Source organism: Gossypium hirsutum, chromosome A10 (assembly GCF_007990345.1).
Source record: "Gossypium hirsutum isolate 1008001.06 chromosome A10, Gossypium_hirsutum_v2.1, whole genome shotgun sequence".
Lineage (NCBI taxonomy): Eukaryota > Viridiplantae > Streptophyta > Magnoliopsida > Malvales > Malvaceae > Gossypium > Gossypium hirsutum.
Genome location: NC_053433.1, coordinates 112,749,394 through 112,764,115, shown reverse-complemented (window position 1 = coordinate 112,764,115; position 14,722 = coordinate 112,749,394). Strand labels below are relative to the sequence as shown.

At 35.6% G+C, this 14,722-nt stretch overlaps 2 protein-coding genes across 2 annotated transcripts; one reads left to right on the top strand and one right to left on the bottom strand.

The window, feature by feature from the left end:
• Positions 1-4,444: 4,444 nt before the first annotated feature.
• On the top strand, positions 4,445-5,857 carry LOC107896176 (UDP-galactose/UDP-glucose transporter 4). Its single transcript, XM_016821291.2, has one exon. The coding sequence runs from the start codon at positions 4,616-4,618 to the stop codon at positions 5,669-5,671; it is 1,056 nt and encodes a 351-aa protein (XP_016676780.2). The 5' UTR covers positions 4,445-4,615; the 3' UTR covers positions 5,672-5,857.
• Positions 5,858-9,749: 3,892 nt separating this feature from the next.
• LOC107895845 (uncharacterized mitochondrial protein AtMg00810-like) lies at positions 9,750-10,574 on the bottom strand. The gene has a single exon (XM_016821062.1). The coding sequence runs from the start codon at positions 10,572-10,574 to the stop codon at positions 9,750-9,752; it is 825 nt and encodes a 274-aa protein (XP_016676551.1).
• Positions 10,575-14,722: the final 4,148 nt, after the last annotated feature.

The following is a 14,722-nucleotide window of genomic DNA, read 5'->3' as shown; positions in this document are numbered from 1 at the left end:
CATTTAAGAAAAACTCCAAGCACTTCATCCTTAGTTCTCATGGTATACACCCAAACTCTTCTGGAGAAGTCATCAACAAAAGTAACAAAGTAGTGTTTTCCTCCAAACGAAGGTGTTTTGGAAGGCCCCCACACATCTGAGTGAACATATTCCAAAATACCTTTTGTATTATAGATAGCAGTGCCGAATTTCACTCTCTTTTGCTTTCCCAGAACACAATGCTCGCAAAATTTTAATTTGCAAGCCTTTGCACCTTTCAATAATCCTTGCTTTGCCAGAATTTGCAGGGATTTTTCACTTGCATGTCCCAACTTCATATGCCACAACTGCATTGAGTCCAACTCTTTATTATCGGAAGCTGCAACTACTGCTCCAATAACTGTACTACCTTGGTAGTAATACAAGTTATTTTTCCTAATGCCTTTCAATATCAAAAGTGCGCCAGAAGTCACTTTCAAAACCTCATCTCTCATAGTAACAACTGAACCTTTGGATTCCAAGGCTCCCAATGAGATGAGATTTTTCTTCAAACTGGGCACGTACCGAACATCAGTCAGAACTCTGTTTGATCCATCTTGATTCTTTAATTGGATTGAACCTATCCCAACAGTTTTACAGGCATTGTCATTGCCCATATAAACAACTCATCCATTTAGTTCTACTAAATCAGAGAACCACTCCCGGTTAGGGGACATATGATAGGTACAACCCGAATCCAATATCCACTCATTTGAACGGAACGATGATGATGATGCAACCAATGATAGTTCAGAGTCACTGGTATCATGCTTTGCAACACAAACATCTACAACAGCTTTTTCTTTATTCTTCAGCTTTGGACAATTTTTCTTCTAGTGGTCTTTCTCATGACAAAAGGCACATTCATCTTTCCCAAGTCTGGACTTTGACTTTGATCTCCCTTTCTGAGTTTTTCTTCGAGTATATGAACGGCTACGGACTACTAAAGCTTCTGTGTCTCTGATTGAGTTTTTCTGCTTGTCCTTCTTTCTCTGCTCATAACTGTATAAGGCCGCACAGACTTCACTCAGAGATATATCACTTTTCCCGTGAAGTAGAGTAGTTTCTAGAACTCAAACTCCTCAGGAAGTGACCCCAACAGCATCAAAGCCAAATCTTCATCTTTGAATGTCTCATCCATATTTAGCAAATCAGTGACTAACTGATTAAATTTGGTGATGTGATCATTCATTGTGGTACCTGGGACGTAAGTGAAACGAAACAGTATTTTCTTCAAGTGGAGCTTATTCTGACTGTTTTTCTTCAAAAAATTTTCTTCAAGTGCCACCCACAACTTATTTGCAGAAGTCTCCTTTGAAAAAGCATACCTCTGCTATCGAGAAAGGCATGATCGAATTGTGCCACATGCCAACCGATTGATCGCCTTCCAATCTTTCTCCGTTACATCATCTGGCTTCTTTTCATCAATGGCAATGTCTAGACCTTACTGAAAAAGGGCATCTAGAACCTCACTTTGCCACATACCGAAATGGCTCGTGCAATCAAAGATCTTCACAGCCAATCTTGCATTTGCAATTATCAGTCTTGTCCACATGGACGATGTTGAAGCTCCTAAACCGTCCGTTGTCTCCATAATCTTTCAATATACCTAAGGAAATCTTTTCTGATGTGGAAGATCAGTTTAAACTGCAACCATAGAGCATACTACGATTAACCTTCGACTCTGATACCACTTGTTGTTCCAATAGGGTTGGAAGCGTGTAAATTATTGTACTAAAAAATCACACCAAGTTCAATTCCCAGGAAAGAGAGGTGGATCACAAGGATCTCTTAAGTACCAAGTATTTCTTTAGACATAATATCCCTTCTATCATAATTTAATAGCACAATTAAATACTACTATTATACTCTCAAATATTGAAAGAAAAATAGGACAAGAATGAACACAAGAGTTTTAACGAGGTTCGGTAAATTATACCTACGTCGTCAGGCACTAACATCAGATGATAACTTCACTATCTCCAAAATATTACAAACAACTAGAATTCCTAAAGAATTCTCAAATGGGAGAAGAGAGAAAACTAAGTGAGAAAGAATAGTTGGGATGATTTGAAATAAGAAATGAGAAGGCCTATTTATAGTTAAGGTTCAAGGACCAAACAATAAATAGCCCATTATCTTTAAGGACCAAAAAAAGAAATTATCCCATGCCAATTTTTCAAAGTCATTTACGGTGCTAAACTTGCACCTCTTATTTTGACATTTTAGTCAAAATTGATGGCTGCCATAAATGTTAATAATCTGCTATAAATTTGATGCTGCAAAACCATGCAATTTTCAACTATTTACCATGCAATTGTCAACAGTTCATCTGTTCGTAGTTTGAACCTGCCATGTAACATTAATGGAGTTCATTTATTCCCACAACAAACCGCATCAATGACTTAAAATTCTTTGAATATGTTATATAACTTAATTATATTCTTGATCATTCTTTTTCCTAGCATTAACTTTTTACCAATTCAAGCATCAACAAAATTATAAGCTAAACTTCACATTCAAGATCAACATTTTCATATTTATCATATGACTCATGACTCAAAATGTCCACTTGCACATCAAGGTGCCTTTATATACATGCCACAATATCTATACTGAAAAATGGCATATATTTACGTCTTTTGTTAGTGTGTGCTCCTCCGCTAATCCAACTCGGTAGGTTATGCAAGATGACAATCTACAAAGAAGAAAAACAACTTAAATAAGCATTAAGAATGCTTAGTAAATTGAAATGGAATTTGTATACTTAACCAATTAAAGCATTATAACATAAAACATTTTGGCATTCAAAAATGGTTTTTTCCTAGCACATATTGGTACATCTAAATACATATAGGTAAAACCCTAGTGTTATTGATGATTCGGTGTTTGGCAACAAGGAGGAACTCGACTGCAAAGCTTGAAGAATATTTAGGTTTCAACAAAGTATCCTTGTTTGTTTTCAGCAGAATGTATGCATCTTCCAAATTCTCAACGTTCCCATAAAGGTTTCTAAGGCATCCAACCATACCTTCTTTTGTAAGCAACCCTATAATAGTACCAACAAGCAATAGCAATATATCGAAGAGAAAATCAACAAAATTGCCAGCTCCGGTATATAGGACCCTTTTCCCTATTGTATCAATCAGAAGCTTCAAGGTCACGTTGGTGGCAACTGTGGCAGTCGCCATTGAATTTGTCGGAGGGAATTGCGGTGAAACCCCAACCTATTATTTCTTGTTTTATCTAGATAGGGAATTGTAAAGGACAGAATCAACATTCACTAAAGAGAACTCTTGACTTTCCACTAGTTCATCTGTACGTAGTTTGAACCTATTAGAAATTAAACCGATCGACTTCTCAAAGTTCGCAAAGCTTGAAGCTAAAAGTCGCTCTGAAATTTAGCTTAACGGCAGCTTACTAATGATTACTTAAGTACTAAGTATGTAGATGAGGCGGCAAAGAAATTGGCCCGAAAGGTGGATAGCAAGCTGTCAAGAAATTTACCTGCAACTTGATAAAACAAGCAAGGTGGAAACTTGATATTTGTTTCAAGGTTGACTAAGTATGAACGTGGGATGAGTTTAAGCATTATCCATAATTAATGGATAAGATTGACAACAAATTAAATGGGTTAAGTCAATTTACTAAACTTATAAATATGTAAAAGAATTATGGAATGTGGGTTGAAAGAGAAAAAAAAAGTGTGAGAGATAGAAAACTAACCGCAGCTAGTATAGAGAGAAAAGAAAGGTTTATACTATTAATTATACATCACGCTTACAACAGAACCTGCCATGTTCAACATTATTGGAGTTTCTTTACTCCCACAACAAATCAACAATGCCTTAGAATTATTAGAGGAAATTTCTTATATATATATATATATTTAACACTTAAAGTTTAAAACAATGGGCTTGCATCAACCATATAGATGTGTTCATCAAGATAACTATGACAATAAAAAACCTTGAAGAAAAATACAATCATAAATGAATAAATTAGTTTATACAGGAAATTAGCAATGCCAACCATTTTAACTTATTTTTGGGGTTGTAAATCAGGTTGAAGCTATAACGTAATCTTATGATTAGTTGTTTAGTTTACTTGTAACCAATGAATCTTATTTACCTTAATGAGTTGGGAAAGAAGCTTCATCTTGAACGATATTTTTCCTTTTATTTTTCTCAAATCTCGTATATTTTATTTCTTACCTTTTTTAAGTCGTGACTCGTGAGTTCTATTTGTTTGCCACCGTTTTCCCAAAGGGAGAAAAAAACACAACACCTAAAAATCTCCATAAATCTCTCTCTTTCACCCCCTAAATTTCATACATCTTCTTTATTTTTAGTGAGGGGAAAGACTAGACAAATTTTCTTTAACTTTCCTTCTTGTTATTTTTTAATAACTAAAATCTACCCCTTATTTTCAAGTTTTCTGTTCAGGGCAGCAAAATTTAGAAAATACAATGTTTTATTAGAAGACCTTTTTTTCATTTGTTTTCTATGCTTAACTTCTATTCTTTGGTTAGGGGTTTGATTTTTTTGTAAGAGTTTGAGGTTTTTGGTATTTTGTAGATTAAACAATCAAGAAGGAGATGAAAAACGGAGATCAGACAAGATTTTTGTTTGGGATTTCCCTTCATAGGCCAAAATGGCAACAATTTCTTATTTGTTCATTTGGGTTCTTCTTTGGCTATCTTGTTAATGGCGTTTGTGAGGAATATGTTTATAATAGGCTTCAGTTCAGCTATGGATGGTATTTTACTTTTGTACAAGGCTTTGTCTACCTGATACTGATACGACTTCAAGGCTTTACTATGAAGCAAATGGTGAATCCATGGAATTCATATGTCAAACTATCAAGCGTTCTCATGGGTTCTCATGGATTAACCAAAGGTTCATTGGCTTACCTTAACTATCCTGCCCAAATTATGTTTAAATCCACTAAGGTACTGCCAGTTATGATTATGGGTGCCTTTGTTCCTGGCCTGAGAAGGAAATACTCACTTCATGAATACATCTCTGCTTTGCTTCTTGTGGTTGGTCTCATCCTTTTTACCTTAGCAGATTCCCAGACATCTCCAAATTTTAGTATAATTGGTGTGATAATGATTTCCGGTGCTTTAATCATGGATGCGTTTCTGGGTAATTTTCAAGAAGCAATTTTCACCTTGAATCCAGAAACAACACAAATGGAGATGTTGTTTTGCTCAACAATAGTTGGGATTCCTTTCTTACTTGTGCCAATGGTTCTAACAGGAGAGCTCTTTAAGGCATGGAGTTCTTGTTCTCAACATCCCTACGTTTACGGTGTTCTAGTGTTTGAAGCCATGGCTACATTTATCGGTCAAGTGTCTGTTTTATCCTTGATTGCTATTTTCGGTGCAGCTACAACTGCCATGATAACAACGGCTAGAAAAGCTGTAACTTTGTTGCTGTCATACATGATATTTACAAAACCATTAACCGAACGCCACGGGTTAGGATTGTTGTTGATATCCATGGGAATCATTCTGAGGATGTTGCCAGATACTAAACCATCACCTAGGGTTCAAGTATCAAATGTAAATGTTAAGAAGTCAAAAGCCTTTTCTAAAGAACTGGAAAGTGTAGTAGATGAACAAGATGAAGAGAAAAAACCCCTAATCTAAAAAAAATGTGCCATTTCATTGAGGGGTTTTGCACCTAATTCTCAAGATTGCCATTTTTTCTTTCTTTTTTTTTTTCTGCTCCAAATGTGTTTCATATTCAATTCAATATTTTCATTTTTTATGTATATTTCCTTATTGGACCTAATGTATTGCCATTATAACTGGAAATAAAAGAGAAACAAAATAAAGTTGATGAACTACATTTAGACTTTTTTTTTTAAAAAAAAAATTAATCATAAGATTACATTCATAAAAGCTACTCCATTTGGTCCGTAAAGAAAATTTTGAACTCAAACTTCTTATTTTCAATTAGCATTAAGTATATCATTTTCACTTAAACTCAAAGTGCATGTAAATAAATTAAATTTAAATTCGAGAATTAAAATTGGGCTCAATTTTTATTAGATAAACAAATTCATTTAGCTAATTTGATAGTATGATTTGCTAAAAAGAATTTTCTAGCATATTTCAAATTTGAAATTAAGTAAATTAGTTTTTCTCAACAAATTGGATCAATTTAATCCTTGTTAATTTCGAAAGTGAGCAACTGAGGATAATTAATAACGATGTTGATGTATTCCATCAACTGTACATAATTTTGATTGGCATAATAATAAATTTAACTTCCAATATTTACATATTTTGTCATTTTTACTTTAATTCTAAAAATTTCAATAAACTCAGTCTCAACATTTGCACAAACATTGAGAAATTTTTTTTTAAAATTAGTATCAAACTGATAGAATGTATAAATTTTAAGAGTTAAATACCAATCAAAATCATTTACAATAATGTTTACTTGTCCTTAGTTTTTCACTTTTAAAGTTGACCATGATTAAATCGCTCTGGTTTTAAAAAAAAAGAAAATTAATTTGCTCAATTTTAAAATTGAGTGAGAAATCTTTTTAGGGTTTGATTTTTATATTGAATTGAATCAACTTAGATTATGGTCAATCCCATGGTTCTTGAAAGTCATTTTCCTTCGTTGATTTCAACATTTTTTATGAGTGTTCTCACTATAAAAAAAAACCTATAAAATCAGTATGGAAATTTCAAATTATTTTAATCTAAGTCAAGTTCAAATTATAAGAAGCTGAGTTAAGACAGCTTGAATTGAGTTTGCCAAGTCCAAAAGTTTCAAATCAAGTTAACTCGATTAAAGCTCTTTTATCTAATAAAAATATTTGTTGGAATCTCATGCTTGACTTCGTATAGATGAACTAGTGGAAAATCAAGAGTTCTCTCTTCTTTTTTGGTCAAAGGAAAATCAAGAGTTCTCTTTTATGAATGTTGGTTTAATTTTTTCTATTCCAATTCACTGCAATGCAATTCCCATTGTTTCATATAGACTAATTCAATCCGTGGCAACTGACAGCACCTCCACCACTGTAACCTTTAGTGTCGGAGAACATAAGATCGGATAAAGTGGTCGGAGCATCGAGGTTGGCATCATCATCGAGCTCCTCGTCCTCATTAGCTCGTTGCTTGGCATAGTTCTTGAAGTTCAATTTACAAGAATAAAACAAGCTAAGAACATAGGCCATCATTTATGCATCAAATTATCATTTAAAATTATAACTACTGTGTTTCCAAATGACCCAAATGCAAGAACAAAAAGAACCACTTCTCAATAGTTTCCTCGTTTCGGTTTCTCAACAGTTCATTCTACCAACTGCATTCTCTTAACTAGCACCACGACAAAAAATCGACAAAATGCAGTTAATCCTATATTATATTACTAATCTTAAACTGTTCTATTTTTCATGTGGGGAAATTAACAATCAAGCCTAAAATTTGGACATCACAAGTTTTTCCAGCAGAAGGGAGAGTATATTAGTGAGTTAATGTAAAACTGGCTTTTTTTTCCATGTAAAAATGCTACCAAAAAGCTTCAACCTAACAGCGTTGGCAGCCATTATAGGAACATTATCATAAAAAGATTTTGTCAAGTTTTGCAGAGTCTATGCTTTATACTGAAAACAAATATAAACAAATTGAAGGGATTCTTTCAACTGCTTTCATGATTATAATTCTATTATAGCATACAAGTGGCATAACTTTTAGCTTAGTAATATTTAGGGATAAGTTTTTTTAACTTTTTCTATTCTCATTTTCCATAATTCCTTATTTGACAGAGAAGATTCCGAACCCTGCCCCATTTAAGCATTGTTTAGATATAAGACTGAGGTTATAAATAAAGGTTTTGAAGATTAGATATAGCCTTAAAGTTTCAAGGTCTACAATTGGACTAATATGCAATAGTAAGTAAGTCGTTATCATAATCATCTCCTATTTATATTGAAGAGCATAAATATCACTTCCATCCTAGGGGCACAACTGTAAGAACACCACATCACTTGAGAAATAGTTTAATTTCTTTCCCAAGGTACACAACAGTAAGCACCATATTGGATTGCAAAGATGCCCTCAGCAATTTGATTCCCTATTTGCACAAAAGTTTTAGCCAAATGTTATTAGAAATGCCAAACTGAATACATATGTACATACATTATATATTAAGATTTAAAAGGGATACTTTACCTCGTCCAATTCAATATCAATGACTTCCTCTTTTCAAGAACTCCAACATCCTGAAATTTAAACTTGTTGAGCAAAGTGATGCTAGAAATTTTGGATATAGGGCTCACTACCAGATCATCCATGACCATATAAGTAACTACTCCCTTGACATAACCTCCCTCGGTTGAGGTTGAACCCTTGCTTCTCTGATTCGCAAGAGCTATCCTTTGGTTCATAAGATTGATTTAGGCAGGACAACGTGATTTCGATCATATTCCACATACGTGCAACAACAATAGTCGCTACATCCATAAAGTTTGGTCATGGTTGTTGAGGATTTCATGTTTTGAAACAAGAGTGGCACATTATTAGCAGTATAGTTTGAAACCAAAGGCTTCAAAAGGGTGTCTTTGTTTGCTAGTGACTGCATGTACGTATCACCCAAGTTTTCGATGCTGCCATAAAGGTTTCCAAGGCATCTCACCATTCCTTGCTTAGTAAGGAGCCTTATGACAGCTCCAACAGGCATTGACAAAATGCTGAAAAGAAAATCAACAAAATCTTTCCCAGCTTCAGCGAACAGTACTCTCTTAGACTTTGAGTCTATAAGAAGCTTCAGCCTAACAGTGGTGGTGGCAGCCATGACAAAAAGCTATTTCTAAAAACTGAGAGCTTCACAGTTGTTCAATATGCTTTATATAGAGATTAATCTACGGTAACCAAGGACACCACTAGCTAAGTGTTGGGTTTTGGGACAAATTTATCCGGAGGAAGTATGAAGCTTAGTCTGGAACTTAAGCAACAATGTAATAAATCCAGATAAAGAATGAAGAAAACTTGAAGTTAAAGTTTGGTGATTTTGAGCTTGAAAAACATAATAGAATTGAAAGAAAAGAAAAGAGAAAGTATTTTGGATGAAATTCTAATGAATTTTCATTCTCTTGAATGAAGGCTAAAAGCCAATACATATACCAGACACAAGTTGGTCAAAATGAACAAATTTCACCTAAACAAACACCTACTACCACTAAGCAACATTGAAACTTGTAAAACGTTGCTTGTACACTTTGACAAGCTGATTTATCAGCTCAATACTACCTAATTGTATCATTCACTTAGTTTGAATCTGACTAAGTTACAAAATATTGATTGAAGTAACAAAATGAAACTGAAATAGAACAGTAGCATTAACATCCTCAGTTGCATATGTATTTCATCCGCAAATGTTGCAGCAGCTTGATCTACTTCTTCATACTTCATTTGCATAACTTACGTTGCATGAATTTCTCCTTGGTTGCATGAGCTACATGGAGGCCAACTTCAACACTCCTCCTTGGCTTCTATGCTGCAAACTCTCATTTGCCTTCTTAATTTAATGAACCTTGACACACTAAAGGGTTTTGTCAAGATGTCAGCAACTTGATTTTCAAAATTGTAATGAACCAGTTCCACCTCTCGAGCTTGCTCCATTTCTCTAACAACATGAAGCTTAATATTGAAGTGCTTTGTTCTTCCATGAAAAATTGTATTCTTTGTAATTGCAACAGCAGATTGATTGTCACATTTTATCTCTGTAGCTCCTTTTTTGGTGTTTATTCAGATCAACCAAGATTTTTCTTAACCAGATAGCTTGGTTCACTGCTCCAATAGCTGCTACATATTCTACTTCAGTAGTTGATTGAGCAACAACATTTTGCTTCTTTGAACTCCAAGAGAAGATGGCTGAACCAAGGGTGAAAACATATCCTGAGGTGTTCTTCATGTCATCCATCGAACCAGCCCAATCACTATCAATATAGCCAACCAATTTCAGGCTTTCAGCTTTGCTATATACCATCCCATAACTCAGGGTACCTTTGATGTACCTGAGCACCCTCTTTGCTGCTTGAAAATGATTCTCATTGCAACAATGCATAAATCTTGAGAGCAAACTCACAGCAAACATAATATCTTGTCTAGTGGCAGTTAAATAGAGCAAACATCCAACTAGGCTTCTATAGGTTGATTCACTGACTTCTTCAGAATCACCTTGGCTTGATAGCTTTTCTCCAATGGCAATTAGTGTGTTTGTTGCCTTGCAGTTCTGCATGGAGAATTTGTTCAGGATCTTTAAGGCAAAAGCTCTCTGACTTAGGAAGATCCTGTGCTGAGCTTGAAATACTTTCATACCAAGGAAGTAGGACATTTGTCCCAAATCAAACATCTCAAACATTTGTTGCATTTTGGCTTTGAAATCAGCTAACATAGCTTGGTCTATTCTTGTCACCAGAATGTCATCCACATAAAGAGACACTATAAGCAGTGTTTCAACACTTTTTTTTCTTAACATACAGAGTTGGCTCACTGATACTCCTTTCAAACCCCAAACTAACCAAGTAGCCATCAATTCTGCTGTACCAGGCCTTTGGAGCCTATTTCAAGCCATACAAGGCTTTCTTCAATTTGTACACCATTTCTTCCTTACCAGCCACTTTAAAACCTTGAGGTTGCTCAATATAAATTTCTTCTTCAAGGAATCCATTGAGGAAGGCTTACTTCACATCGAGCTAATGGATTTTCCACTTCATTTGAGCTGCTAAGGCAACCAACAACCTTATGGTGTCAAGATTAGCTACTGGTGCAAAGGTTTCCAAGTAGTCTATGCCATATTTCTAACTGAATCCCTTCACAACCAACCTTGCCTTTAATTTATTCAAGCTTCCATCAGTATTTTGCTTGGCTCGATAGACCCATTTCACCCCAATGATCTTCCTGTTGGCTGGTCTTTCAACTAGTTCTCATGTCTGGTTCTTTTCAATCATGTTGATTTCATCAGCCATTGCATGTTTCCAGCCTTGTTAAGCTTTAGCCTCTTCAAAGTAGCTTGGTTCTACTATTTCTACTTGAGCTCGTTCATAAATTTCAGCCAAAGGTCTAGTGCCCCTGACTGGTTCATCATCAATGTCCATTTTTAAACCATTTTGATCTGCATCAATCTGATGTGTTACAAAGTCTTCAGGAACTGCCTTTGGCTCATTCTTCTCTCAATTCCAACTTGCATTTTCATTGAACACCACATCTCTACTCACAAGCACTTTGTTTGTTGAAGGATCTAAGATCCTATAGCCCTTCTTGACTGTGCTGTAGCCTACCAGAATGCCGGCTTGAGCTTTCTTATCCAGCTTGCCTCTTTTTATAGCTGGTACTTATGCATAACATATGCATAACATATGCATCCAAAGACCTTTAGGTGAGCTAAAGATGGCTTGAACCCGAATCAGCCTCAAATGGAGTTTTCTGAGTCAAAGCATTGGTTGGGAGCCTATTTTGAATGTAAATAGCAGTGTTAACTGCCTCAGCTCACAAGGTTTTGGGTAAATTCTTCTCAAACATCAAGCACCTAGCCATATCCATCAAGCTTCTATTCTTTCTTTCACTTACACCATTTTGTTGAGGTGTATAAGTATTGGTGAGCTAGTGTTTAATGCATGTTTCATCACAAAAGGTATTAAACCTGGATGAAGTATATTCAGTCCCATTGTCTGACCTCAAAATTTTCAACTTATAATATGTTTCAGTCTCTGCTGCAGCTTTAAATTTCAAAAATACAGAAGCTACCTCTGACTTGTACTTCAAGAAGTAAATCCAACAGTATCTTGAATAATCATCAATGAAAAGAATGAAATATTCGCTGCCATTCAATGATTGAGTCTTCATGGGGCCACACACATCAATGTGCATTAGTTGCAGCCTTAATGGAGGCTCTCCATGCCTTGTTTGAAGGAAATGGCAGCTTGGCCTGCTTTCTCAGCTGACATACCTCACAAACTTCCTCCTCTTCAACTAAGTTGATAAAGTTCTCAACCAGATCTTCTTTAGTTATCTGGTCTATCGATCTGTAGTTGGCATGACCGAGCCTTTGATACCATAGCTTAGATCATTAGTAGAAGCTGTATAAGCTGAGTCTGAGGCTTTGTTTCAGTCAACAAAAAAACTTTTATCTGTCATGGCTACTGTCATGAGCTTTGATCCACTTGGATCTGTGATTTGGCACTCCTGGCCTTTGAACACTACAGTATAGCCCTTCTCAAGCAACTAAGCTATGTTAAGTAGGTTTTTATCAATCTCAGGTACCAAAAGCACATTTGAAACTAGCTTGTTACCTGTGGGAGTGCTAATCAACACATCTCCCTTGCCTTCTGCCTTTATGAAATAGTCATTTCCCACATTCACCTTTGTTTTGAAACTTCTATCAACAGACTTGAAGATTGAAGCATCTGGTGTCATGTGGTTGGTGCAACCACTGTCTATGAGCTATCCTTTTGTAACCTTCTTCTGAGCAGCTGAGCATGATACAACAAAAACTTGCTCCTCATGGTCACTATCTTCTTCAGCTATTCGAGCTTCAGCCTTTGGCTGTTGTGGTTGATTCTGCCTTAGTTTGCCCTTATTTTTGCAATTTTTTTCAACATGGCCCATCTTCTTGCAGTATTTGCACTGCACATCAGGCCTGAACCAACATTCTTCATCCGGATGACCTAGCTTTCTACAGTGTGGACATGATGGATAGCTTCTTTCACCATCTGCTTTAGGCTTGTTTCTCCAAGTCTTTTTGCCTTTGTAGGCATTTGTGCTCGAGGTTGGCTTGGTTTTGGCTTGGAAGGCACCTTCTTGGTGCTCCTCTAGTCTGCTGGCTCTTCTTTGCTCTTGTGCATAAAGAGCATTGATCAGCTCTGTCAATGAGATGCTGGTCAGGTCCCTTGAATCTTCTAGGGATGATATTTTTGCCTCATACCTCTCTGGTAAGGTTGAGACCACTTTCTCCACTATCATCGCTTCACTAAACTGTTCTCCAAGCAATCTTATAATGTTTACCACAGCCATAATTCTATCTGAATACTACTTGACAGTTTCTTCTTCCTTCATCTTCAAGTTCTTTTACTCCCATCTCAAATTCAATAACTGTTGCTGCTTTGTCCTCCCAGTTCCTTGGAATTCCTCTTTCAACTTGTCCCAGGCCTACTTTGGTGTCTCACAGGCCATGATCCTTGTGAAGATCATATCTGACACACAATTTTGGATGCAAGACATGGCTTTATGCTTCTTGGTCCTTTCATCAGCATGCTGCTTAATCTAAGCCACTGTTGGGTTAGCTCTAAGTGGTGCTGGTTCAACATCTGAGTTGAAAACCTCCCACAAATCAAATGCTTGTAGGTAGGTCTTTATTTTTACTACACATATGTGGTAGCCTTCTCCATTGAACACTGGTGGTGGTGCTGGTGAGAATTCTGATAAAGACATGGTTCTACAGGTCCACTAAAAATGCAGTTCTAAATACCAATTGTTGGGTTTTGGGACAAATTTATCCGGAGGAAGTATGAAGCTTAGTCTAGAACTTAAGCAACAACGTAATAAATCCAAATAAAGAATGAAGAAAACTTGAAGTTAAAGTCTGGTGTTTTTGAGCTTGAAAAATAGAATAGAATTGAAAGCAAAGAAAAGAGATAGTATTTTGGATGAAATTCTAATGAATTTTTATTCTCTTGAATGAAGGCTAAAAGCCAATACATATACCAGACACAAGGTGGTAAAAATGAATAAATTTCACCTAAACAAACACCTACTACCACTAAGCAACATTGAAACTTGTAAAAATGTTGCTTGCACACTTTAACAAGCTGATTTATCAGCTCAATACTACCTAATTGTGTCATTCACTTAGTTTGAATCTGACTAAGTTACAAAATATTGATTGAAGTAACAAAATGAAATTGAAATAGAACAGTAGCATTAACATCCTCAGTTGCATGTATTTCATCTGGCAATGTTGCAGCAGCTTGATCTACTTCTTCATACTTCATCTGCATAACTTACGTTGCATGAATTTCTCATTGGTTACATGAGCTGCATGGAGGCCAACTTCAACACTAAGATCTGGAACGGTAAATGTATATGATATAAGTTTAGTTGATTTTCGAGGAAAATTGACTTTCCAATACTATATTTATTACTGGCCCCTAACAAAATGAAGTACTAACCTCTAGCCGGTCCCTTTTATTCTTCAAAATTAAACATTTAATACCAGGAGACTTGAGATCTCAATAATCAGTAGCTATTATCATTCTTCAATGGGGTCTCCTTTAGGAGTTTACGTATTTCTTAGCAAAAGTTGTTATGTAATTAGAGATTACCAGAGTGATGGTCCAAATTACTTATTATGGGCTCCTGTTTTACCATCAAAGCTAAGAAATTAAGGTCCACAAGACAATGTTGTTAACTTTGAAGAAATTAATAAATGATTTTAAGGATGTGGGATGCTGCTCTTTCTAGATCTCTTGTCTCTGCACTTCTTTCCAATTCTGCTCTTTTGCAAAGCCACACACTTCTCCATCTCATTTCCTCTTAATTTTCACCCTTTCTTTTACAAAATTTAGTAACCCTTTAAGCTCTACACAATGGATCTATCCCTTTATTCAAGTATTTATTCTAAAAATTATCTTTTCCATAGAATTATTTTAGCCATTACTTTATATTATCATTCCTATTGGTAAA

Coding starts and splice junctions, on each gene's coding strand:
- LOC107896176 (XM_016821291.2), top strand. CDS start 4,616: ATGAAAAACGGAGATCAGACAAGATTTTTGTTTGGGATTTCCCTTCAT.
- LOC107895845 (XM_016821062.1), bottom strand. CDS start 10,574: ATGGCTACTTGGTTAGTTTGGGGTTTGAAAGGAGTATCAGTGAGCCAA.